Below are 26,423 nucleotides of genomic sequence, written 5' to 3'. Positions count from 1 at the left end.
AAAAACTGCATAACCTCTCCACATACACAGCCTTTCTCCCGCCTAAATACACCCACTCAGTATCTCCACCATCTTCCTGCCTTGACAGAATCAACAATCACACCCGTATATGACAGACAAACATGTTTAGAGCTACACACACACACACACACACACTGCTTAGGACACAAAGCTTATATAATAAAAGTCTTTGATTTTACTTATTTATTGAGTCTTACGTTGACTTTGAGCTTGCACAATTTTTTTTTTCTCTCCACTTCCCATGTGCTTTGATTACAGGCATGTGCTACCATGCCTAGTTTGTGTGGTGCTGTGGATGGAACCCAAGCCTTTGTGCATGCCAGACAAGCACTCTACCAACTGCGGAACAGCCAGAACCCTGTAATACAAACTGTTGTATATATATATGTGTGAAACAGACACCTTTACACACAGATGACCTATGGACAGAGATGGCCACTTGAATCCACTCACAGGTACTCTCAGGCACAGGAGTACAAACACATTCTTTTACTTTTAAAATTAAGACAGGGTCTCACTATGTAGTCCTGGCTGGCTGACATAGAATTCACTGTAAAAACCAGGGTAGCCTCAAACTCATAGAGACCCACCTGAATATGCATGGGGCCAAGGCACCCTTTCTGTTTGTTGGTTTGTTTGTTTTTCAAAGCAAGATTTTTCTGGGTAACATTGGCTGTATTGGAACTCACTTTGTAGATCAGGCTGACCTCAAATTCATAGAGACTTGCTTGCTACTTCCTAAGTGCTGAGATTAAAGGTGTATGCCACCATCACCTGGCTTATTTTTGTTGTACATTTTTGTTTGTTTGTTTGTTTGGTTGGTTGGTTTTTGGAGACAGGTTTTTGTTTTGTTTTTTCCCTGTAGCCTTGGCTGCCCTGGACTTGCTTTGTAGACAAGACTGGCCTCAAACTCACAGCGATTCCCCTGCCTCTGCCTCCCAGACAATGTTGTTGTTGTTGTTTGAGACAAAGTTTCTTTGTGTAGCCTTGGCTGTCCTGAACTCACTTTGTAGACCAGGCTGGCCTCAAACTCACAGTGATCCGCCTGCCTCTGCCTCCCGAGTGCTGGGATTAAAGGCGTGCGCCATTACGCCTGGCACAGCTTGTACAATTTTTAAAGTCAAATCTTATTCATTTAATTAGTGAAAGGTCATGTCATGGAGGTCGGAGGGCAACTTTCAGGAATCCGTTTTCGAATCCTACCAAGAAGATACCAGGGATTGAATTTAGGTCTCCGGGCTTGTCAGTGTGTTCATTTACCTACTGAGCCAAGTCTTGACCACCCCGAGCCACCATTCCTCTGTCCACACAATCAGAAACAGGTGCATCCACACATACTCAGCAGGCGACTGAGCATAAACCTACATAGGTGCTCACTCATTGACCTGAATGTGGACACAAGCTTGCATGGACACCCATGAATGAGGGTCCCTAAAGCCTCTTCAGGGTTCAGGCGTGAGCAGGAACACACACACACACAGACAGACACACACACAGAGACACACGCACGCACGCACGCATTCGTACACATGCACACGCTTTCCTCTGCAGCCCTTCCCTCCTTCGCCATCGCCGCCGCCCTATGCAGCAGGAGGACCCATAGAAGCACTGATGTCCGTGGGGACCTTGGGGACCCAAGGGACCTGAGAAAACTGAGTCCAATCCAGGGGGCGGGACGCACCTGGGCTCCGCCCTGGGGCGGGGTCGACGCAGCGTCGCCAGCGCGCTCGGCCGCACCTGGTTCAGCGGCGCCTCAGCAGCTTTATTAGCAACAGCAGCAGCAGCCGCCGCGGCAGTGGGTGACCGTGGTGGCGGCGGCTCGGCAACAGCGCAGTGCAGCTCAGCCCTTCGGAGCGCGCGGACTCGAGCCGCCGCAGCCCCGGCGTCGCCATGGTGGAAGCGGCGCCCGCGGGGTCCGGGCCACTGCGGAGGACTTTCCTGGTCCCTGAGATCAAGTCATTGGACCAGTATGATTTCTCTCGAGCCAAGGCGGCGGCGAGTCTGGCGTGGGTGCTGAGGGCCGCATACGGGGGAGCAGGTAACCCGAGGGCCTTTGGGAAGGGGACAGGGGAGCCAGGCTGGGGCGCGGCAGGTGCGGGGGGCGGGGCGCCAAGCCGGGGCCGTGGGAACAATAGCATCGGGGCTGCCCAGGGTCCCCGAGCTCTCGGTCTCTGCTAAGCTGGGCCTCCAAGCTTCCTGCTCGGCCCGGGCCCTTGGACTTTGCCCGCACGGGTCGTTGGAACGCCGACGGGGGTGGGGCCCGCCTAGCAGCTGTGCGCCAAGGGACCCCGGGATCAGAACCCCCAGGTGAGCAGGGGCGGGGTCTGTAGGCCAATTTTGGGTGTGTGGGGGGAAGGGTCGTCTCCTTGGTACGATTCTCGGCTTCCCGTTTCCCACTCCCACTCCTCAAACCCTAGGGCCTGACTGCACAGCCAACTCCCCTTTCACACACATCAGAAGCCTGTGAGGATTCCCTCTATCCCCTACCCCCACCCCAACACAGTGGCTTGGACTCCCCAAGGAGCGTTTTTTAAGAGCTCAGATCTACATATCTACAGCTTTGTGACTGGGGCGGACACACACACACCCTGTATTGGCTCTGTCTGCCAATGCCTATGGCCAGAGTCGGAGGAACCTCTGGGAACCCCCCCTCTCTTTTCGTCTGGATGGCCCTAGCTAAAGGCTGGCAGCTGTGTGACTTACTGCCTCATTTTCTGGAGGATTCAGGTGGGATTACATTGGCTCATCCACCATGTGTCCTGGGGTGGCAGCCCCAGCTGGGAGGCCTTCTCTTATTGGAGCCAGCTTCTCTCTACTCCCTTCCCCGTGCCCATGGGCTTGAAGGACTAGGACCATGCCTACTGGACAAGGATGAGGAAGGTGGATTTTCAGACCTGGGAAGGCTCTCCAAGTTCTGGCTTGGGCAGCTTCAGCCACCACAGACCAGAGGTGGGAGGCCTAGCCTGGCCTTGGGGAAAACAGGGGTTAATTAAGGTCTAGGCCTTACTGGGAGCAACAGCAGCAGAGGGGAGAGGGGGGCTGTGTGTGTGTGTGTGTGTGTGTGTGTGTGTGTGTGTGTGTGTGTGTGTGTGTTGGTGGTAAATGCCCTGCCTTCCTACTGATCTTGGCACCGACTGGGTGCAACCCCTCCCCCGGCTCCGTTGCCTTCCCAGACCAACCTGTTCTGGGTGTGGGTCTCCTATGAGAGCTGTCCATCAGTGGCTTCTACCCAATCCTGTCTTTGCCACTTTCTCCTAATCTCTCTTTCTGCACCCTTTTCCCTGTGTGGCCAGCTGGCTCTGACACCTGCCCACCCCCAAGGATTTGCTAGAGAAAAAAAGATTGGGGAGTTGGGACCTGAGTCCCAGCCCCTCGCGCGCTGGCAATAATTAGATTAGAAAGACTGGCTTTGTGAGCTTTTTCATTTTAATTTATTATGATGATGTGTATGTGTAAGTGTGAGTGTGCACCACAGCACGTACATGGAGGTCAACAAAAAGAACAACAACAACAACAACAAAAAACCACCCCACTTCTTTCCTTGCCACCTTCATGTGACATCTGGACACCTAATTGAGGTCATCAGGTCTTTCCACGTAGGCATCTCTACCCACTGAGCAATCTTGCCATCACAAGAGCCCAACCTTTGTTAAGTCATGGATGACTGAGTCCCAGCCCCTCCACAGTATGGAAAAATAATTCAGATTCTCTGAACCTCTGCTGCTTCATTTTCTATTTAAAACAAACCAAAAAAAAATGTAGGTCTGTCCGCCTTTGTATCTGTGCCTGAAAACAAATAGAAGTTGCTTACCTGTGGCGCATACAGTGGTTTTCAACCCTAGTACTTTAAAAAAAAAAAAGAAATTACACTTGTTTATTTATTGGTGTATATGTGTGTGGCCATATATGTGGAGGCCAGAGAGCAGCATGGGTCCTGGGGTCAAACTCAGGTCATTAGACTACAAGCACCTCCGTCTGTTGAGCCATCTTGCTAGCCTGAGACCCCCAGTACTTTTTGGGCCAAGTTCTTGAGAGGTAAAAATAATTGTATTTTGTGGCACAAGACATAGCTTGATGGGTGTTCATTGTGGCAGCTGCTGCGACTGGTGAGGGTGTATTTTATTGGCCAGAGGACAGTGCAGAAATTACTGTATAAGTTTATGGAAGGGAAGGGACGCCCTTTGAGGGGGACCTTCATGCTCAGAGTCACCCATTTCTCTTCCTGTTGATTAGCCCTCTCCACTGTGTAACACTACTCAGTGGCGGCAGCCGCCCCCAGGGTCAAATTCAAACTATCATCTACCTGTCTCTCTCCCAAACAAGGACTGGGGGGTGAGGTGGGGTGGGGTGGAGAAAATGATGGGGAACAGAACTAAGCTGGATTGACTTGAAAAATATGTTTGTTTATTGTGTGTATGCCTCTGGGTACCGCAGGGTAAGTGTGGAGGTCAGAAGACGAGTTGTGGGTGTTCGCTCTCCTCTCACCATGTAGGTTCCAGGGACGGAACTCAAGCTGTCAGGTTGGTAGCAAGTGCCTTTACCAGCCAAACCATCTCTCTCTTCCTGGTGGTGGTGTTTTTTTGTCTATTACCAGCACTTGGGTCGGAGCCTAGAGCCCTATGCTAGCAAGTCCTCTCCAGCTGAGCTATGACCCCAGCCTCTTTTTCGGGGGAGTCATAGGGAGGCCTTTTACCAGTGAACCATGCCTCGGAGCCCCTCTCTGGTAGATTGCAGGCAGGTGTTCTACCACTGAGCCCCACAATTAGCCCCTCACTGGTGGCCTCTAGGATTCTGCTGAGCCACATCCCCACGGTTCCTTTTTACTTTACAGTTTGAGACAGGGTCTCACTAAGTTGCCCAGGTTGACCTGTGCTCTCTCACTCTATAGCCCAGGCAGGCTTTGAACTTTTCCTTTCTTTCTCTCTCTCTCTCTCTCTCTTTTTTTCTTTTTCCTGAGACAGGGTTTCTCTGGGTAGCCTTGGCTGTCCCTTATAGACTCGCTTTGTAGACCAGGCTGGCCTTGAACTCATGGCAATCCACCTGTCTCTGCCTCCCGAGTGCTGGGATTAAAGGCGTGCGCCATCATGCCTGGCTCTCCCCTCTCTCTCTCTCTCTCTCTCTCTCTCTCTCTCTCTCTCTCTTTTTAAAAATATTTTTATTTTATTGTTTTATTTTTTTTTAAATATTTATTTATTTATTATTATGTATTACTACTCTGCCTGAATGTATACCTGTGACCTAGAAGAGGGCATCAGATCTCATTATAGATGGTTGTGAGCCACCATGTGGTTGCTGGGAATTGAACTCAGGAACTCTAGAAGAGCAGTCAGTGTCCTTAACCTCTGAGCCATCTCTCCAGCCCTCTCCTTTCTCTTAAAAAGCAAAGCAAACCAAACTATTTATTACTGTTTGTGTGGACATGTGTGCCATACAAGACATGTGGAGGTCAGAGGACAACTTTCAGGAGTTGATTCTCTCCTTCCATCTTTGTGTGGGTTCTGGACATCGAACTTGGCATAATCACCAGGCTTTCATGTTTAAGTTCTTTTACCTGGTGAGCCATCTCACTGGACCCCAGCTGTGAGCCTCCTCCTTCAGCCTGGTGGTTTGCTGGCTTGACAGGTTTATGCCAGCAAGCCCTGCAAACTTAGGGTTCTTTACAGATGCCTTTCAAGAGGCAGGGCAATGCTGGGGTGCTTAGGGTGTGGAGGAGATGCTGGGAGAGATCCAGGAGAGTGATCCAGGGGATGGGCACCAAATTAGATCCTGGATACCTACAGTGGTCAGACCTGGTGTGGTCCAAGCAGCTGGGCCTGCAAGGGAAACGTCCCAAGATCTGAGAGGGGGGGAAGGGGTGCTCCCCCTGAGAAGCAGACTCAAAGGCCACCAAGGAAGGGAGGAGCCCCTATATGCAAAGGACTTTCTGAAGGAGAGCATGAAGCTCCCCATGGTGGCTGGAGGTCAGAGCCAAAGGCTACAGAGTATGCTGCAGAAGGAAGGCCTCTCACACCAAGATCTGAGGGCACTGGGGAGACAGAGGTGTCTGAGGACCAACAAGACCAGACAGGCAGTGAGCTGAGGCTTGGGGAGGGGTGGTTCTGGTGTCCCCCAAGGCACGGGTGTGAGGATTGCAGGCTGGTGGGCTCAGAGGAGACAGACTTGAGATAAGAAAGGGTTCTGTGTATGTCTGAGAAATACCAGATGCCATGCCTTAGGCCTTGAGAATATGAGAGAGGTATGTGAGGGAAACTGGTTTCATCACGCTCCACCATTTACTGGCTGGCTGTGTGATCTTGGGCCAGTTAACTTAGCTCTCTGAGCCTTGGTTTTCTTGTCTGTACAGTGGCATTAGAATAAATGTCTTAGGGGCTAGGAATGTAGCTCAGTCCTACTGGAGACAAGACCTTATTTGCCAGGACAACAACAAAAGTATGTTTTAGGATTAAACACACAGAAGGTTATGGGATGGATAAATATTAGCTGTGTTCTAGAACTGTTCTGTCCAGTAGGGCTGGGTTTAGCCCCCATGTGGTTATTGAGCACTTGAAATGTTGCTGGTAGAATCCAGATGTGCAGGTAATATAAACACTGGAGCAAAAGTATGTTGGTGCACAGCCTGTCATTCAAACAGTTGGGAGGCAGACGCATGAAGGAGGATCATGGGTTCAAGGCCAGCCTGGGCCACATAGATATGCCCTGTGAAAGCAACAAAACAAAAACAAAAGGAAAACAACAGAATGTCGTTTGGATATGTGGCTTAGCAGAAAGAATGCTTGCCTAGCATGCAGGAAGCCAGACTATGCATTGCAGGCCACACCTGTCACTCTAGTGCTTGGGAGTTAGAGGCATGAAGAACAAAGTTCAACTTTATCTTCAGCTGCGATCACAGTTTGAGGCCAGCTTAGGCTACAAAAGACCCTATCTCAAAAGAAAAGCAAGACCACCAGTCAACTAGCCTGTTAATGATTTGCTACTTATTATGTATTGAGCTGAATAAACTCTCATCAAGTTAATTTCTCTGTTTCTACTTTTAAGTTTGTTTGTTTTTTCCGAGACAGAGTTTCTCTGTGTAGGCTTGGCTGTTCTGGACTCACTCTGTAGATCAGGCTGGCCTTGAACTCCCAGAGATCTGTCTGCCTCTGCCTCCCAGAGCACTGGGATTACAGGTGTGTGCCGCCACACCTGGCTCAACTATTTTATATTAATAAACATTTTAGCACATTAATTTAGTGTATGCATGCCATGTGCATGCCATGTGTATGCCATGATGTGTGTTGCAGGGTCAGAGGACAACTATTTTCAGGGGCCAGTTTTCTTTTCACCATATGGGCACCACAGATTAAACTCAAGTTTTGTTAGGTTTAGTGTCAAGGGCCTTTATCTACTGAGCCATCTCCCTAGAGTTGCTTTCGTCTTGTTCCGTTTACATAGCGTGAACTATCGAGTATAATACTATCTCAGAACTCACCAAGCTGGCCTTGAACCCCTTCTCCCGTTTCAGCCTTCCAAAGATTGGGGTTGCAGGCACAAGTTGCCTCATCTGGCAGCTCTACCTATCTGTAACAGTCTCAGTATATAGCCCGGCATGGCCTTGAACTTGTGACCCTCTTGCCTGCTTCCCAAGTGTGGCACCATGCCCTGCTGGCTGTCTCTACAGTGAAGGAAGATGGCCCTGACAGTCATGAGTAGTGACCAGGGATTTTGGTAAGCCTCATATAGTACTACCCTTCATCCCCTCACCCCAAATGCCAGGCAGGTGGAAGGTCACTGGTGTAGAGTGAGTGCTTGGGGTACATGCAAGATGAGGGGTGTAGATGTACCTCAATCCATAGAGTGCTTGCCTAGCGTGCTCAAGGCCTCCAGTTCAATCACCAGCAACACATAAACTAGACGTAGTGATTATGGATCCCCGGAACCCTGGCACTGGTGAGGTGGAGGCTGAATTGGAAATTGAAATTCATCCTTGGCTACATAGCATGTTTGAGGCTAGCCTGGGCTACATGAGACCCTGTCTCCAAACAAAGGTCAGTGAGGAGGGATTCTAAGTTGTCGTCCGACCCCCCTCCGCCTGGTCTCCTTTTCTTTTTCTTTTTTTTTTTTTTTTTTTTTTTTTTTTTTTTTTTTTTGGTCTTTTGAGACAGGGTTTCTCTGTGTAGCCTTGGCCATCCTGGACTCACTTTGTAGACCAGGCTGGCCTCGAACTCACAGCGATCCACCTCCCTCTGCTTCCCGAGTGCTGTGATTAAAAGCGTTCGCCACCACGCCCGGCCCCCCCCCCCTTTTTTTTTTCAAGACAGGTTTTCTCTGTAGCCTTGGCTGGTCCTGGACTCCCTTTGTAGACTAGACTGGCCTCGAACTCAGTGGTCGGCCTGCCTCTGCCTCCCAAGTGTTGAGATTAAAGGTATGCGCCACCCACCACTGCTTGGCTCTGGGTCATTTTTTCTTCCTCAGAGGAAGTCCTTATATTTTGCTCTCAGGACAGAAAGTGCTTGTGGCTGAGCCTCACCAAGGGCAGGGGGTAGGGGGTGGGGTGGTGGTGGAGGGCACTGGGGAGTGGAGAAGGGTCAGGATTTGTGTGATAATAGGGGCCTGGGTGCCTCATGGGCAGGTAAAGGCAAGGAAGATAGTAACATCACTAGAGTGTAGAGTGGGGGGAGGGTAGTGGGAGATGCCAGAGTAGCAGAGCAGCAGGACACATCCGGGTCTGCAGCAGGTGGCAATCAGACGGCCACACTAGGCTTCACAAGGTGGGGCGGGGCTTGTCCCTTTGGAATAAGATAGCAGGAGGAAGGGTTCTGGAAGGAGGTGTTGGGCACAGAGCCCAGGTGCATTGTGGGCCCGTGGGTGTGTGTTTGGCTGGCTGCTGTTGGCCTTGGGGAGGCTAGGAATGGGAGAACAGAAGCTGGGTCTAGGAAGGAAGCCAGGGCAGGGAGGTTGAGGCAGAGAAAGTGATAGGGCAGTGAGGGGCAGGGGGGAGCAGGGAGAGGTGAGAGTGACTGGAAAAGCATAGGCACACGGCTCTCAAGACCAAGTTAGCACAAAGGAGATTTGTTTGCCCTGGAGGGTCAGAGGGCAGGAATAAGGGACAAAGACAGGAGTTAGAGGGAGAGGGAAACAAAGGAGAAGAGGAAAGGGATGTTTGTCCCGGAGGCGAGTGGGACAAAGGACTGTCTCTGAATAGAAAGAAAACAGACGTGGCCCATAGGCAAATGGCAGTTTATAAAGGTAAAGGGGGAAAACCGTGTTTTAGGTTGAGGTGTTTAATTTGAATTTGGACAGGTTAATTGGGGCAGCCACAGGGGGCTTTTGATAGCTGTACTTCAGTGATCTCTGGATCTTGGTAGTCAGCCTCAGGAGGAGGAAGTAGCCAAATAAGGGAATAGACCTTGGGGGCTAGCTCCGGGAATGTAATCTAAGGGTTTTTATTTTTAACACGGCAGAGGGAATCTGGGGGGAGGGCAAGGCCTGCCTGAGCCTTGGTCATTATGTTCAAGCTGCCCAGAGTACCTTCAGTAAGCCTTGACATTCTTTATTTTTCTTTAAAACTTTAAAAATATTACAGCTTTAGCCAAGCGGTGGTGGCGCACGCCTTTAATCCCAGCACTCGGATGGCAGAGGCAGGCAGATCGCTGTGAGTTTGAGGCCAGCCTGGTTTACAAAGCGAGTCCAGGACAGCCAAGGCTACATAGAGAAACCCTGTCTTGAAAAAACCAGAAATAATTAAAAAAAAAAAAAATCAAAAAAATAAAAAAAAATCACTTCTTTAAAAAAAAAAAATGTGTGTGAGCATACGCCTGTTGTGGCACGCATGTGAAGGTCATGTGTTGGTTGGTTCTCCCCTTCCATCACGTGTGCATCTTGGGCATCAAGGTCGGGCTTTGAGGCTGGACAAGTGCCAACTTGAAATGCCTCCTCTTTGAAGGGACAGAGCTAAGGAGCGGGAGCTGCGCTTGACGCTCCATAGGAGTGCAGTCCTTGGCGGGAGGGTCAAGTGTGGTTTTAGGGAATAGGGAAGGAGATGTGGCAAGAAGGGGTTTCTTCTGTTAATGATGCCAGGTCCTCGGGTCAAGTGGCCTCTTGGGAGCCGGACTTTGAAGAGTGAGTGAATGGTCTCCTCTGATGTTCTACCCCAGAGCACTTCCTTCAGCATCTTCCCTCACCTACTGCTTTTACACACATGTAACAGCTGGTCTGATTGAAGTAGGGATTAAGGCAGTTGCTGACCAAGTCACCATAATTAGTCACCTCTCCTAACCTCAGGAGTTCTTCTTGGTCTTCTCCTCCTTTTAACGTACACTTTGTTCTTTGACGGTTTCAGACACATTTGTATACAATGTATTTTTACTCCACCCTCTGTCAACCTCCCTCCTGGACTCTCCCTGTTTGGTTTCATGGTTGTTGTTGTTGTTTTTTTTTTTTTGTTTTTTGTTTTTTGTTTTTTTTGATTTTTCGAGACAGGGTTTCTCTGTATAGCCTTGGCCATCCTGGACTCACTTTGTAGACCAGGCTGGCCTCGAACTCACAGTGATCCGCCTGCCTCTGCCTCCCGAGTGCTGGGATTAAAGGCGTGCGCCACCATCGCCCAGCCTGGTGGTTGTTGTTTTAAGTAGGGCCTCTCTCTCACCAAGGCCTGGCCCAACCTGAGACCCACCCCCATGGGAGAGAGCCAACCCATGGTACCATTAGCCATATTCTGCTATGCTCACAGACAGGAGCCTAGCGTAGCTGCCCTCTGAGAGGCTCCACTCAGCACTGGATCGAAGCGGATGCTGAGACTCACAGCCAGACACTGGGCGCAGCGCAGGGAGTCTTGTGGAAAAGGGGAGGGAAGGATGGAAGGACTTGGAGATAAAGAAGACCAACAGAGCTAACTAGCCAGCGCCCAGAGGGGCCTTGTGGACCTAGGCCCTCTACACAGATGTAGCCAATGGGCAGCTTATGCTTCATGTGGGTCCCCCAGTAAGGGGATTGGGGGTTATCTCTGACATGGACTCTGTTGACTGTGTTTTGATCACTAACCCCCTGTTTTGGTTGCCTCTCCCGGCCACAGGGCAAAGAGGATACATTCATTCCTGATGCAACTGGATTAGCAGGGGTGGGTTGATGGAAGGGCTCCCTTTTTTCTGAGGAATATAGGACGGGGGCGGGGGGGGGCGTATGAGAGAAGAGGAAGGGAGGGTGAGACCGGAAGGAGGAGGCTCTGATCGGGATGTAAGGTGAACAATTAGATAAATAATTAATTAATAATGAAAAGATAGGGCCTCTCTTTGTAGTCCAGGTTGGTTGGGAAGTTAATATACCCCCCAAGTTGGCCTTGAGGCTGCGAAAGTTCTCCCGCCTCAGCCTCCTGAGTGTCGAGATTACAGGTGTGGCCTGCCACACCCAACTGGTTTTTCCCATGTAATTTTATTATAGTCCTGTGTGGGTGGTGGTGGGGGTTTGCTTGCGGTAGAGCATGCGTGGAGGTAAAGGATAACATGGTGGAGTTAGTTCTTTCTTCCCACCTCTCCATGGGTTCTGGAGATTGACTTTTTACTTTATCAGCAAGCACCTTTACCCACTTAGCCATCCGTTTACTCTCCCGTTTTATTTTGTGTGTGTGTGTATGTGTGTATATGGGGTGTCCATGCCATGGCATATATATGGATGTCAGAGGTCAGAGGCTGACTTGTGGGGCTGGTTCTCTTCTTCTACCATGTGGGTCTTGGGGATGGAATTCAGGTTGTGGCAATGTTGAGCTATATTATCAAGCACTTTTTTTTTTTTTTAAAGCTATGGCCTCACTGTAGTTTTGGCTGGCCTCGAACTCAGACGTAGATCCGCTTGCTTCCCTCTGCCTCTCAAGTGCTGCAATCACAAACGTGGACCACCATACTCAGCTCTTGGTGGGCCCCTTGAGTCAGGATGTCATGCCCAAACTGGCACTGTTTCATAGCCTGGGCTGGTGTGAAGCTCGTATCCTTCCTCTGTTTCCCGAAGCTAGGATTACAGCTGCGCCTGCTAGGCCTGTCTCTCCTCTGTACTATTCAAGAATAGTTTTCCTGGGCTGACCTCAGTATCCACTCATCTAAGCCCCCATGCCTCCTGCTCTCTGCTTTGACAAGTGTCCCCAAGGCCTGGCCTCGGTTTGCTCAGAGTACCTGCTTTTCTGCCTGACTTTGGCTTGTGTATTCTGTCAGGCAGCCTCACAGCCACCCCAGCCACTGAGATGACAAGAGGATATACAGTTTGCTTCCGGTCTGAGTATGAGTCTCGGTCCTGGCATCGGAGACTGATGTAGCCTTAGTCTGGTCCCTTTCCTTCCCTGTGCATTTTCTGTAATGTTAGTTCCCATCCATACAACAAAGTTTCCATAGCCAAGTGATGGGGCTTGACGGTGCCTGAGAAGCACGTGAGAAGCTCTGCCTTCTGTCCCCAGCAGGGCATACACTGGGCAGCAGGGCATACACTGGGCGTCGTGGTGCATGCCTGTAATCTTAGGAGTCTGGAGGTGAAGGTGGGAGGGTCAGAAATTCAAGGTCATTCTTAGCAGTTTTGAGGCCAGCTTGGGATACCTGAGACTCAACCTCCAGAAGCTAGACAAAGAGGGACTGGGGGGGGGGGGGGGGGGGGTGGCTGGAGCGATGGCTCAGAGGTTAAGAGCACTGACTACTATTCCAGAGCTCCTGAGTTCAATTTCCAGCAACCACATGCTGGCTCACGGCCATCTATAATGGTGCCCTCTACTGGCCTGCAGGGGTACATGCAGACAGAACATAGTATACATAATAATAAATAAATAAATCTTTAAAAAAAAAAAAAGAGGGACTAGGGATGGCTCCGTGATAAAGGGGCTTGCTGGGAAGGGATGAGGATCCGAGTTTAGATCTCCCAAATCCGGAGGAAAGAAGAACTGGACTGACTATAACCTAAGCTCCGGAGAGGTAGAGATGCGAGGATCCTAGAAGGCTCAGGGGTCAGCCAGTTCAACTGTAATGGCAAGGCTCAGGTGTGGGGGAAGCGTCTGTCTCAAAATACCAGTAGAGGCTGGAGATGTGCTCAGCTGTCAAGAGCACTTGGCTGCTCTCCCAGAGAGCCCTAGTTCATTTCTCAACTCTCATTTCTGGGAGCTTCTGGGTGGAGGTGGGGGTGGGGTGGGGTGGGGGTGTCTGACTGACACCTACTGTCTTCTGACCTCTGTGGACACTTGTACAGGGTACCCACGTGTACACACACACACACACACACACACACACACACACACACACACACACACACACATTTAGAGCCATAGAAGAGTATAATCAGTAGGGACCTCTGGCTTCCATAGGTACACGGTGGGAGATGGGGGGAGGGGGAGATGGGGGGGGGGGGGGGGCAGGGGAACCATTGTGCCTTGGCTATTCGAGTTGAAGCCGTAAAATAAATTCAGCACTCAGAATTCTCTCTACCTTCCCAGTTCAGGCGGCCTGGGACCACCCCTGTTGAGGCCCTGGCTTGCACCTCTGTGCCGCCTGGCCCTAGCGTCCCTTCCTAGTCCTCACCCTCCCTTCCTTGGGGGTCATGTCTCTGTAGGAGGGTGAGCAGATGGGTTATGTGTTGATCTGGTCTGCCATGCCCCTCCCCAATGCAGAGTATGTGCCCCCGGAGCTGTGGGAACCCTTCTATACTGATCAGTACGCCCAGGAGCACGTGAAGCCCCCCGTGATGCGCCTGCTGCTCTCTGCGGAGCTCTACTGCCGGGCCTGGCATCAGGCACTGCCACAGCTTGAGCCACCCCCCAGCCCCTCTGCGCTGCTGGCCTTACTGGCGAGGAGGGGCACAGTGCCCTCGCTGCCGGAACACCCTGTGCGCGAGGCGGACCTGAAACACCAGCCAATTCTCATGGTAGGCTCTGCTCCCGGCCTATTGCGTTGGCTCCTCCCCTTTGCCACCCTAACAGTGCTGTGTGCACTTTTCCTCCAAAGTTTCTAGTATCTTGCCCGAACCTCCCTTCAAGCTCCACCCACTAATCCTGGTTCCTCCCCAAAAGCCTTTTCCCTATCCACTCTCTCATGTTCGATCCATCAAATGTAGCTCCTCCCACAATTTTTAGCTCCTCCCATAATGCTTACCTCTTTCATCAAGCTAAGGGACTCAGTTCTGCCCATCATACCCCACTCCTCCCTCAATACTCCAATACCCTCAATACTCCAATACTCCTCAGCGTCTTCAGTTCTGCCCTTGGCTTCCCTATAGGGTCCACTTTATTGTAAATCCTGGAGTCTTACCCTAGCCTCTTTCATAACTCTAGCCCTCAAGGTCCCACTGGCCAATCTCTGGCCCCATTGCCAATCCCTGGCCCCGCCCCTCCCACTTCCAGGTTTTTCCTCCTCTTCCTGCCCTGCCTTCTGGTCTCATCTTCCAGTCTTTGACCCCACAGGGAGCTCACCTAGCTGTCATAGACGCTCTCATGGTTGCCTTCTCCTTTGAGTGGACAAAGACACTGCCTGGTCCGTTGGCTCTGAGCAGCTTGGAGCACAAACTCCTTTTCTGGGTAGACACAGTAAGTAGGGTTGGGCTGGCACAAGGTGAATGGAAGCAGTGGGGTTAGCCAAGTGACCAGGCACTGACTTCTCTCTCACCCTTAGACAGTTCGGCGGCTACAGGAAAAGACAGAGCAAGAAGCAGCCCAGCGTGCATCTCCTGCAGCCCCTCTGGATGGCACTGTTCCTGCCCAGCCCTCGGTGAGGCTAGGGCAAGAGATGGATGGAAGAGAAGAAAGATGGAGGATGGATGGATGGGTGGATGAATGATTTGGGGCTGGTGGGAAAGGATGGGCTGAACTTCCTGGCCATTGCTGAGGTTGAGGGTGGGCCTGGAGGTGACTCTCTTTTCCTCTTTCTCCCTGCACCACTTCTTGCACCGGCCCCTGCTGTTCCCTTCTCTGTCCCTCTGGCAATAGTGCCCCACACGCTGGTACTGGAAGCTGGTTCCTGTAAGTGGGGCTGTCTCTCTGTCTTGTCTTGTCTGCCTGTCCGGCTTGTCTCTGTCTTGTCTGTGTCTGTTTCTGCTTGACGGCCTGCGTCCTCCCCCAGCCCCAGCTGTGAGCAATGGAGGTAGCACCCCAGCCCCCAGGGACTGAGAGAACCCTTTGGAACCCAGGATGGGGAGAATCTCTGTCATTAGTAAAGATAGAGCTGGGCATGCTTGTGTATGTCTTGTAATCCCAGCCCTTGGGAAGATGAGGCAGGAGGATTGTAAATTTCAGGCCAGCCTAGCATATCTCTGAAGACCTTATCTTAAAAGAACCACAGACGGACAGACAGACAGGCAGAGGGTTGAAGCTGGAGTGATGCTTGTAACTCCAGCTGCAGGGGCTCCAACACGCTTTTGTGGTCTTCATAGGCGCCATGTGCACAGGCACAGACACCATATAGAAACACACATATACACGTACAATAAAAATAAATCTTCAGAGGCAGGCAGATCTCTGTGAGTTCAAGGCCAGCCTGGTCTACAAAGTGAGTTCAGGACAGCCAAGGCTACATAAAGAAACTGTCGTTTTGAAAAACCAAAACCAACCAAACAAATAAATATAAATCTTGAAAAAAACAAACAAGTGGATGAACTTCATTAGCTAATAAGGCAGAACCCTTGTGCCTGTTCTCAGCTTGAGAAGAGGGCCCCTTTGCCTATCAGGTGTGTAGTCACTGACCTCAAGTTGCAGAGACACGGAAGGACTCTTCCCAGCCAAGAGGAAGATCCCCTGCTTTCCAAGGGGGTGGAGTTTTGAGGTTTAGAAAATTTCATATTCTCTCTCCCCCTAATTAGCTGTGTGATGTTGCATCATGGTCTAAACTTTTCCTTGCTTTATATAGTTTATTCCTGCAGCGTATAAATAAAGGGACAGTACAGGCTGCATAGGGTCCCCACCTTTGCTCACTGCTTCTCCCCACCCTGGGGTCTGGGTTTTGGGGGTGGGGTTGATTATTTCGTCTGCCTACTTGCTTCCTCTGCATCCTCTCCCTAAGCCGGGGCCTGGGCTTGTCATGGGAGGCTGCTTTTGTGGGGTTCCTCAGGGCCGGGAGGAGCTGGGGTCCCCGAAGCCGGCCAGAGTATGATTAGGGAGCTAGATGGCCAAGGCTCAGGACAGGGGTCAGCACTCCTCCCTTCCCCAGAGGGGGCTTTGGGGGCCCAGCAGGCCTTGCTGACGGCCGCTCCTTCCCCCCCCAGCACGCAATTGCCTTCTGTTTGAAGGAGTCGGGGAACAAACCCCCTATGGTAATGTATCCCCCCTTCCCCAGGGTCTCAGGAGGCCCTGTCCCTAGCCCCCGCTGCTGGCCTGGCTGCTCGCAGACAAGTCTTCCGCCTCTTGCTTCTGCCCCTCCCTTGCTCCAGGCTGGCCCTCCCTCCCCTCCCATTCTGGCTCTGGGGATCCCAAGCTTCCCACCCCTCCATGGCAGAAACCCAAGTCTTCCCTATTCCAGCCTGCATGCCAGCCAAACCTGGGTAGGGCCAGTTGGACTGCTAACCTCACTCTGCTGCCGTCCACAGATTCGATACCGCAAGGACCGAGCCATTGCCCGCAGGGCCCCCTGCTTTCCAAATGTGACTACCCTTCAGGACCTGGCCAGTGGGGCAGCACTGGCTGCCACCATCCACTGCTATTGTCCTCAGCTATTACGACTTGAGGGTGAGTAGCAGACTTCATCCTGGGAAGGCATCTCTAGTCTGCGAGGCCAGTATGGTTCAGTTTTGAGCTAAGGTCTCACATAGCCTAGGCCAGCCTTGACCTCACTTTGAACTTCTCACCTTTTCCACCTTTGCCTCCTAAGTGCTGGGATTACAGGTATGCACTACCATGTCTGGTTTATGCAGAGCTGGGCTTGTGAAATCAGAACATTCAGGCTTGCATCTCTCTCCTAAGCCAGCTCTGTGACCCTGCACAAGTGTCTAAACCTCTCTGTGCTTTATGGAGTTCATGCTTGCTGAAGGGTCATGTTCCAAACTCTACTTTAGGTACCCAGAAACAGAGGCACCCTTTTTTGTTGTTGTTGTTTTGTTTTTTGAGACAGGGTCTCTCTGTGTTAGCCTTGGCTTTCCTGGAGTCCTTTTGTAGACCAAGCTGGCCTCGAACTCGCAGTGATCCGCCTGCCTCTGCCTCCCGAGTGCTGGGATTAAAGGTGTGCGCCACCACACCCGGCCACAGGCACAGTCGTGACTTTCTAGACAGCGTAACATTTCCATTGAAGAAAAAAAATGAACTTGTTTAGAAGTAACTTTTGGGTGAAATGCAGTTCCCAGGGGCCACGGTTGGCTACTGTTACTGTTTTGAGACATGGGTTGCTCTGTAACCCAGGCTGGCCTCAAACTCCCTATCTTCCTGCCTAAGGCCCCCCGTGTGCTGGGATGACAGGTAGGAGCTACTACATCTGCCTAGGAAAAAGGCTTTTGAGTGTGTGTGTGAATTGAGGCAGAATTTCATATAGCCCAGGCTCTGTATGACCAAGGACATGCCTGAACTCCTGATACTCCCGCCCCAACCTTCTAAGTATTGGAACTACAGACATGGGCTCCAGGCTAAATTCATGAGATGCTTGAGATGGAACCCAGGCTTCGTAAATATTACAGACAAATCCTCTTCTAAGTGCCCTGGATTCCCAGCTCTTAGGAAGATGTTCTTTTGGTTTTTGTTTCTAAGATTTACTTTACTTTTGAGCCGGGCGTGGTGGCGCACGCCTTTAATCCCCAGCACTCGGGAGGCAGAGGCAGGTGGATTGCTGTGAGTTCGAGGCCAGTCTGGTCTACAAAGTGAATCCAGGATGGCCAAGAGTACACAGAGAAACCCTGTCTTGAAAAAACCAAAAAACAAAACAAAAGATTTACTTTACTTAAAAAAAAAAAAAAAAGATTTATTTGTTTGTTTGTTTATTTATTTATTTATTATGTATACAGTATTTTGCTTGCATGTATGTCTGCAGACCAGAAGAGGGCACCAGGTCACATTATAGATGGTTGTGAGCCACCATGTGGTTGCTGGGAATTGAACTCAGGGCCTTTGGAAGAGCAGGCAATGCCCTTAACCTCTGAGCCATCTCTCCAGGCCGATTTACTTTACTTTTAAAAATATGTGTATATGTGTGTGGGTCTGGAGTCTAGAAAAGTGGGTTGGATCCCCTGTAGTTATACCCATCTGATGTGGTGTTGGGAGCTAAACTCAGGTCCTCTGTGAGAGCAGTGTCTGCTCTTCTCTCGCAAGCCATCTCTCCAGAAAAAGGGTTCTGAGGAGGCTGGAGGTGGCTCAGTTGATAAGCTGCAAAAATATAATGACCTGAGTTTGAGTTCTTTGAAGCCATGCAAATATATCTGCTCAGCAGATATATCCTGCCCAGTGCCAGGAAGGCAGAGGCAGGAGGATTCCAGGGACTCATTGGCCAACTAGTAGAGTCAGCAAGCACCAGTTTCAGTGAGACAGGGTCTTGGCATTTAAGGTAGAGACCACATGAGAAGGAAGACACCCACTGTCAACCTCCAGCTTGTAGCCGTGTATACACACATGCATATACACGCAGAGGACAAGGAACCAAGAACTTTTGAGTTAAGTCTTAGGGGTCAACACTTGGTAGTGTGCATCTTGTAGAAGGTATAAGACCTATCTCATAGGAGGGGTTCCCTGGGGCTCCCACCTTCCTTCCCATTGAGTTGGAGGCCGATACATCCTGTCCCCACAGAGGTGTGCCTCAAGGACCCCATGTCGGTGGCAGACAGCCTGTACAACCTCCAGCTGGTGCAAGACTTCTGTGCCTCCCACCTCCCTCGTGGCTGCCCCCTGTCCCTTGAGGACTTGCTGTATGTCCCACCGCCCCTCAAGGTAAGGCCATCTTGGAGGTGAGCCTTAGGGCCAGAGGTCCACATCCAGGCCTGTTCCACCAGTCAGCTCACCTCCTTCTGGCATGCAGGTCAACCTGGTGGTGCTCTTAGCTGAGATGTATATGTGTTTTGAGGTCCTGAAGCCTGATTTTGTGCAGGCCAAAGATTTGCCTGATGGACACGGTGAGCCTTGGGGGCCCTGGGCTTGCCTTGGGGGTCTAGGAGAGGGTAAGGGAGCCCTGTCCTGCCTAACCTCTTTTTTTTTTTTTTTTTGTGCATCTAGTAGCTGTGTCCCCCAGGAATACTGAGACTGTACCATCTCAGAATAACAGCGGCAGCAGGTACGGGTCCCTGTTGGGGTGGGGTTCTTCCTTCATGGGGAGCCTCTTCCTACCCACCTGGATGCCGGGGCAGGGCTGGGGACACCTGTGAGAGGTGACTGAAGGTTGCTGTGTATCTCTTTGGCAGTTCTCCTGTGTTCAACTTCCGTCACCCGCTACTGTCACCTGGTGGTCCCCAGTCTCCACTCCGAGGATCCACAGGTGAAGAGAGAATATGGCTTTTTATTACCAGGAAACTTCAACCACAAGAACCCCCCCCCCAGCCCCCGCCCCCGCTGACTTTATGTTGAGTCTTCCAGTGTCCGTCTCTGGGTTTTTTCTGACTTCCTTTATAGCTAGCTTCAAGGCCCCCTTGCATCAGCCGTGTGAGGCAAAGCATACCTTTACTCCTAGCACTGAGGAGGCAGAGATAAGTGGTTCTCTGTGAGTTGGAGGCCAGCCTGGTCTACTTACAGAGTTCCAGTCCAGCCAGGTTTGCACAGTGAGACCCAGTCTCAGTAAAAGAAAACAAAGAAGATTCCTTGCATGACACCAACTACAACTAATTGCTAATGTTTGTTCATTTCACTTAACTTTTTAAATTGTATTTATCACTTGTGTATGTGGGCTGCACGTTTGCCTCAATGCATGAGTGGATGTCCAGAGAGGACAACATGCAGAAGTTGGTTCTCTCTGGCCACCATGTAGGTCCCCAATATAGAACTCAGGTCATCAGGCTTGGAGGCAGGTCCTTAACCATCTTATCAGTCCAAAAGAAACTGCTAACCATATTTCACTATACTGAAGATTGAAGCCTCATAAATGCTAGGCAAATAGTGTATCACCGAGCCAGCCATTTCCGGAGACGTAGCACAACCAGGCACATGACCCATCTGTGACTCACTTGAGGACATTGCAGAGGTTGTCCCAGACACCGGCCAACCCCCACCCCAGTGACCTCCCACTTCACAGTGACCATTTGCTGTCCCTTGCCAGGCTCCCTGAAGTCCTCTCCGTCCATGTCTCACATGGAGGCTCTTGGCAAGGCCTGGAACCGTCAGCTTAGGTGAGTACGTCTTAAGGGGGCCCTGTGGCCTTGGAAGAGGGATTGGGCTGATCAGGGCAGGCCAGAGGCCTGTCCCAGGGGCTGACCCCTCCCTCTGGCCGCCCAGCCGTCCCCTCTCCCAGGCTGTGTCGTTCAGCACTCCCTTTTGGCCTGGACAGCGACGTGGACGTGGTCATGGGAGATCCTGTTCTGCTGCGTTCCGTCAGTTCAGACAGTCTGGGTCCCCCACGTCCTGTGTCGTCATCGTCGTCATCCCGGAATCTTGCTCAGCCACCCCCGGAGTCTGGAGACCTACCCACGATTGAAGAGGCCCTGCAGATCATCCACAGTGCTGAGCCCCGGCTGCTCCCTGATGGGGCTGCTGATGGCAGCTTCTACCTCCATTCTCCTGAGGGTCTCTCCAAACCACCACTAGCCTCCCCTTACCCTCCTGAAGGAGCCTCAAAGCCAGTGTCTGATGGGCTCAACAAAGCGCCCATCTACATATCCCACCCTGAGAACCCTTCAAAACCATCTCCCTGCTCAGCGGGGGAGGTACTGAAACCACCCTCCACATCTGAGGGGTCCCCAAAAGCTGTGGCTTCATCCCCAGCAGCCAACAACTCCGAAGTGAAGATGACCAGTTTTGCCGAACGCAAGAAACAGCTGGTGAAGGCTGAGGCTGAATCGGGAATGGCGTCTCCAACGTCCACTCCCACAGCACCTGAGGCCTTGAGCTCTGAGATGAGCGAGCTGGGAGCCCGGCTGGAGGAGAAGCGCCGAGCCATAGAGGCGCAGAAGCGACGCATTGAGGCCATCTTTGCCAAACACAGGCAGAGACTGGGCAAGAGTGCTTTCCTTCAGGTGCAGCCTCGGGAGGCTGCAGGGGAGGCTGAGGAGGAAGCTGAGCTGGGCTCAGTTCCTGGTGGGGAACGGCCAGCAGGTGAGGGCCAGGGTGAGCCGTCCTCTTCCTCACGCCCTAAGTCAGTCACCTTCTCTCCAGATTTGGGCCCAGTGCCTCCAGAGGGACTGGGGGATTACAACCGAGCAGTCAGTAAGCTGAGTGCCGCTTTGAGCTCTCTGCAGCGGGACATGCAGAGGCTCACAGACCAGCAACAGCGGCTTCTAGCCCCTCCAGAAGCTCCTGGACCTGCCCCACCACCTGCAGCCTGGGTTATCCCCGGACCCACCACTGGGCCTAAAGCAGCATCCCCTAGCCCTGCCCGTCGTGCCCCAGCTGCCCGGCGCAGCCCGGGGCCAGGCCCCAATCCAACACCCCGTAGTCCAAAACACGCAAGGCCGGCAGAGCTGAAGCTGGCACCCTTGACCCGGGTGCTCACACCACCTCACGATGTAGACAGCCTCCCTCACCTACGCAAGTTTTCACCCAGCCAGGTGCCTGTACAGACTCGCTCCTCTATCCTCCTGTCGGAGGGGACACCTCCTGAGGAGCCCACCACCAAGCCTGCCCTCATTGAGATCCCGCTAGCCAGCCTGGGAGAGCCTGCTGCTGAGGAGGAGGGGGACGGGAGCCCCCCTGGGGCTGAGGATTCCTTGGAGGAAGAGGCATCTTCTGAGGGGGAGCCCCGATCTGGGCTTGGATTCTTTTATAAGGTGAGTCACTTGGCAGGTGAGAGGGAAAAGGTGAGGTAATAGTGGGTGTGTGAATGGATGGGAAGTGGGGCTATCCAAGGGGCTAATCAGGGAGCCGATAGGATGTGGTGGGTAGATGTTTGGGGAGAAGGGCTTATTGACCGGTATGGACTGAGTGGATGGATGGATGGGTGGTTGGCTAGGCAGTGGCTAGCTTGGTGGATGGGTGGTTGGACCGATGGATAAGTTAGGTGGGTGAGTGGTCGGTAGCTGATTAGTTTGGCTAGGTGGATGGATTGGATGAGGGATAGGTAGGTATATTGAAAGGGAAGGTGGATAGTTAAGTAGGTGGCTATGTTCATTGGACAGATCGATGGAAGATGAGTGATATGTGGGTAGGCAGCTGACGTACACAGGAAACATTGATAAATAGACAAGTAGTTGTTGGGCAGATGGATGGGTGAGTCGGGGGAGAGACAGGATGGACAGGTGTAGGGTGGCTGGACAAACAGGGCTAGGGCGATCCTACAGTTCCATCTTCCTGACCTAGCCTGTTTGGTCATCCTCGATCTCCATGCCCCTCGCAGCCTGGGCCACTATGTATGTACGGTGTTGTAACTGAACAGTGTGCACTCCGTTCCTGCTGGTCTCTGCTGCTTGGTTGGTTGGTTTTGTTTTTGTTTGTCTCCCTGAGCAGTTAGGGATTTTGACTGCCCTCTTTTGCCCTGAGGATAAAACAGTGTGCACTGCTTTGGGCTTGGCCTCTTCTAACTATGACTTACATAATTTTTTTTTTCAGCTCAATGTCCCAACCATATCTTGCTTCAAGGCCTTTGAACTTTCTAACCCATCTGGAAAGTTCTCACTTCTCCCCAATTAAGTTAGTCCCTCCATCCTACCTTGGGGTCTATCCTGAATAGGATAGACGGCAGTGCAGCCTGGCAGCACTCCAAGCATAGTTATACCATTAAAAGTCTGTGTATAAAAAAACCAACCAACCAAAACAAAACCGGTTGTGGTGGTGCACACTTGTAATCCCAACACGCTGGAGGCAGAGGCAGGTGGATTTCTGTGAGTTCTAGGGCAACCTGATCTACAAAGAGTCCAGGACCGCCAGGGCTACACAGAGAAACCCCATCTTGAAAATCAAACAAAACAAAACAAAACAAAAGTCTTCTTATTACGTGCTTGTCTTCCTCTTTGGGTCAAATGTTTTGTGTACATAGCTCCCAGATCTTTAGGGCTGTGCATAAAGTAGGCACCAACTCAGTACTATGAGGATTTTTAGAAAGGTCAGGTGAGCCACAGGCTGGGCCAGTGGAAAAAACCAGACCCCTGCTATAGCCAGGAGGGGTGGTCAGCTGAACTTTCACGTCATCCTCCAGGATGAAGACAAGCCTGAGGATGAGATGGCTCAAAAGCGAGCTAGCCTGCTTGAGCGGCAGCAGAGGCGGGCAGAGGAGGCCCGGCGGCGCAAACAGTGGCAGGAGGCAGAGAGGGAGCAGAAACGAGAGGAGGCTGTGAGGTGAGACTAGAGCAGCGATGGGGACGCCCTGGCCTTTGATATTGCTGCCTCAGCACCTGGATATTTTGTTCCGTTTGCTCCCCTTGTGTTTAATCTGCAGGCTGGCTCAGGAGGAGGCTCCAGCTCCCATAGCCCCTGCTGCTCCAGTGGTCCCCTTGGCTCCTGCTACCCGAGCCACGGCCCCAGCTGAGGAGGAGGTGGGCCCCCGACGAGGGGACTTCACAAGGCTTGAGTATGAGCGCAGGGCACAACTGAAGCTGATGGATGACCTTGATAAGGTGTTACGGCCCCGGGCCTCAGGGACCGGGGGACCAGGGCGGGGCGGGCGCAGGGCCACCCGGCCACGCTCTGGTTGCTGTGATGACTCGGCCCTGGCAAGAAGCCCAGCCCGCGGCCTGCTGGGTGAGGACCCTGTGGGAGGGGCCTGTCCTGTGACTGGGAGAGGCCCTGTGGTTGTGGAGAAAAGGGAGCATCTGCAGGGGTGCAGTGATGGGGAATTTGGGGTGAGCAGGATTTTCAGTGTGGTGAGGGGGCCTGCCTTCCTTGGCTGAATAGTGAGGATGTGAGGATCCCCCCCCTTGGATTTTTGAGGGTGCTACTAAACAATGCTCCCTTGCCCATGGATGGGAGTGTGAAGCTCAGGACTAAGGGATTTGTCTGACATGTGTGACTGGGTTCAATTCCCAGCGCTGTAGGAGAACAAACAAATCATATTGAGGCAGGCATGGTGACACGTGCCTGTCACTACAACACCCAGGAGGCTGAAGCAGGAGGATTTTGAGTTTGATTCTAATCTGGCTACTAAGCAGGTTCCAGGCCCATTTGGGCTACACATTGAGATTCTGCCTCAAAACACTGAAACTACAATTTCTATGTATTAAAAAAAAAAAAAAAAAAGGAGAAAGCCCGACATGGTGGACACCTTTAATCCCAGCACTTGGCAGAGTCAGGCAAATCTCTGTGAGTTCAAGGCCAGCCTGATCTACAAAGCAAATCCAGGACAGCCAGGACTAGAAGAGAAACCCTGTCTCAAAACAAAACAAAACAAAACAAAAAAAGAAAGTAGAATGCTTGCCCCAAATACATAAAGCTTTGGGTTCCATCCCCAGCATAAACCAGTTACGGCATTATAGGCCTATAATCCCAGCAGACTGGAGAATTGGGAAGTCAAGGTCATCCTCAGCAAATACCCAGCCTGGGCTACAGAGAACCCATCTATTTTTTTTTTTTAAGATTTATTTATTTATTATTATGTATACAGTGCTCTGTCTGCATGTACACGTGCAGGCCAGAAGAGGGCATGAGATCACTTTATAGATGATTGTGAGCCACTGTGTGGTTGCTGGGAATTGAACTCAGGATCTCTGAGTCATCTCTCCAGCCCCCGAGAACCCCATCTTTAAAAAATAAAAGCTGCCAGGTGTGGTGATGCATGCCCTTAGGAGGTAGAGGCAAACTGATCTCAAGGCCAGCATGGTTAACAAAGGGAGTCCAAGATAGCTAAGGACACACAGGAAAACCCTGTGTTGAGGGGGAAAAAAATAAGCCAAGCAAGCAAACACAAAAAACTGAGTCAGGCTACAAAGGCTAAGTCTTAGGAATGGCAGGCCTGGCCTCTTGGGCATTGATGGAGGTCAAGGGCCCTTAGGGATGGCTGACTGGTGGTATCCCTTCTAGGCTCACGGCTCAGCAAAGTCTATTCCCAATCCACGCTCTCCCTGTCTACTGTGGCCAATGAGGCTTCCAATAACCTTGGTGTGAAGAGGCCCACATCTCGGTGAGTGTGGGCAGACCTGTCATCAGACATAGACCTCTGTGGAATCTAGAGTGGGATATGGCTAGACTGTATGGATGCCAGGAAGCACATGAGTATACCGCTGGGATCTGGGGAACCTGAGTCAGGGCTGGAGAGCATGCTCACATGCATATAAAAGAGGTTGAGCATATGGAAGGGCATGGCATGGACCTGTGGGAGCATGCAATATACATGGACCTGTCCTCTGCAGTGTACTGGCCTTGCCTCTTTCCTAATCCTTTTGTACACTGGGAGGCTTCACACCCTATTGACCCCCACCTCCATCCCTCCCCTCCTCTGTAGGGCCCCTTCTCCATCAGGCCTCATGTCTCCGAGCCGCCTGCCTGGCAGTAGAGAGCGGGACTGGGAGAATGGAAGCAATGCTTCCTCCCCAGCATCAGTGCCTGAGTACACAGGTAAGTGAGGTTTGGGAGACCGGGAGCAGCCCCAGGTTCTCCACCTGCTTTCCCCCACCCCCATCCCTGCTGACTGACTGCCCTCCAGGTCCCCGGCTGTACAAAGAACCCAGCGCCAAGTCTAACAAGTTTATCATCCACAATGCCTTGTCCCACTGCTGCCTAGCAGGCAAGGTGAACGAGCCCCAGAAGAACCGAATTTTAGAGGTGAGCTCTCTACCTCCTGGGTGTGTGGGGCCAGTGGGTGGGTCAGTGGTCCAGCCTGACCGGTTTCTTGTCACCGTCCATCAGGAAATCGAGAAAAGCAAGGCCAACCACTTCCTGATACTCTTCCGGGACTCGAGCTGCCAGTTTCGGGCACTCTACACTCTGTCTGGGGAGACAGAGGAGCTGTCGAGGCTGGCAGGCTACGGGCCTCGTACTGTCACTCCTGCCATGGTCGAAGGCATTTATAAGTACAACTCAGACCGCAAGCGCTTCACCCAGATCCCTGCTAAGACCATGTCTATGAGTGTGGATGCCTTTACTATCCAGGGACACCTTTGGCAAAGCAAGAAGCCCACCACGCCCAAGAAGGGTGGCGGTACCCCCAAATAGTGCCCACCTTGTGCAGTGCACTGCGCTCCTGGAGGACAGTGCACTGGTTACTCCTGGGTCCTGTCTGGTCATGCTGTAGGGGGCTGAGCTGGGAGCTTCAGGGACTCAGGGCTCAGTTCAGTCCCCTTGTCTGTCCTCCACTTTCTTGAATAAAATATTTGAAAAGAGAAGCTGAGACTTGGTGTCTCCTCCCTAAGCTTGAGCAGGTTTGTCCCGTGTTGTTCCTCACAAGTTTCAGCCCATTCTCTCTGCCCTCTTGTTGGCCCCGAGGTAGCTTCTG

At 51.8% G+C, this 26,423-nt stretch overlaps 1 protein-coding gene across 1 annotated transcript; it reads left to right on the top strand.

Annotated features, from left to right (window-relative positions):
- The first annotated feature begins 1,794 nt into the window (after nt 1-1,794).
- Camsap3 (calmodulin regulated spectrin associated protein family member 3) lies at nt 1,795-26,345 on the top strand. Its single transcript, XM_051162927.1, is given in 20 exon segments — nt 1,795-2,059; nt 13,634-13,887; nt 14,423-14,545; nt 14,631-14,726; nt 14,945-14,977; nt 16,216-16,263; nt 16,537-16,675; nt 18,714-18,853; nt 18,942-19,035; nt 19,136-19,193; nt 19,321-19,394; nt 20,169-20,238; nt 20,345-20,378; nt 20,380-21,831; nt 23,196-23,335; nt 23,436-23,737; nt 25,013-25,112; nt 25,434-25,546; nt 25,635-25,753; nt 25,838-26,345. Coding segments are annotated over 20 exon segments (3,843 nt in total). The 5' UTR covers nt 1,795-1,911; the 3' UTR covers nt 26,144-26,345.
- Nucleotides 26,346-26,423: the final 78 nt, after the last annotated feature.

Source organism: Acomys russatus, chromosome 19 (assembly GCF_903995435.1).
Source record: "Acomys russatus chromosome 19, mAcoRus1.1, whole genome shotgun sequence".
Classification (NCBI taxonomy): Eukaryota; Metazoa; Chordata; class Mammalia; order Rodentia; family Muridae; genus Acomys; species Acomys russatus.
The sequence above is the reverse complement of the archived record's forward strand: the minus strand, read 5'-3'. Positions and strand labels throughout refer to the sequence as shown.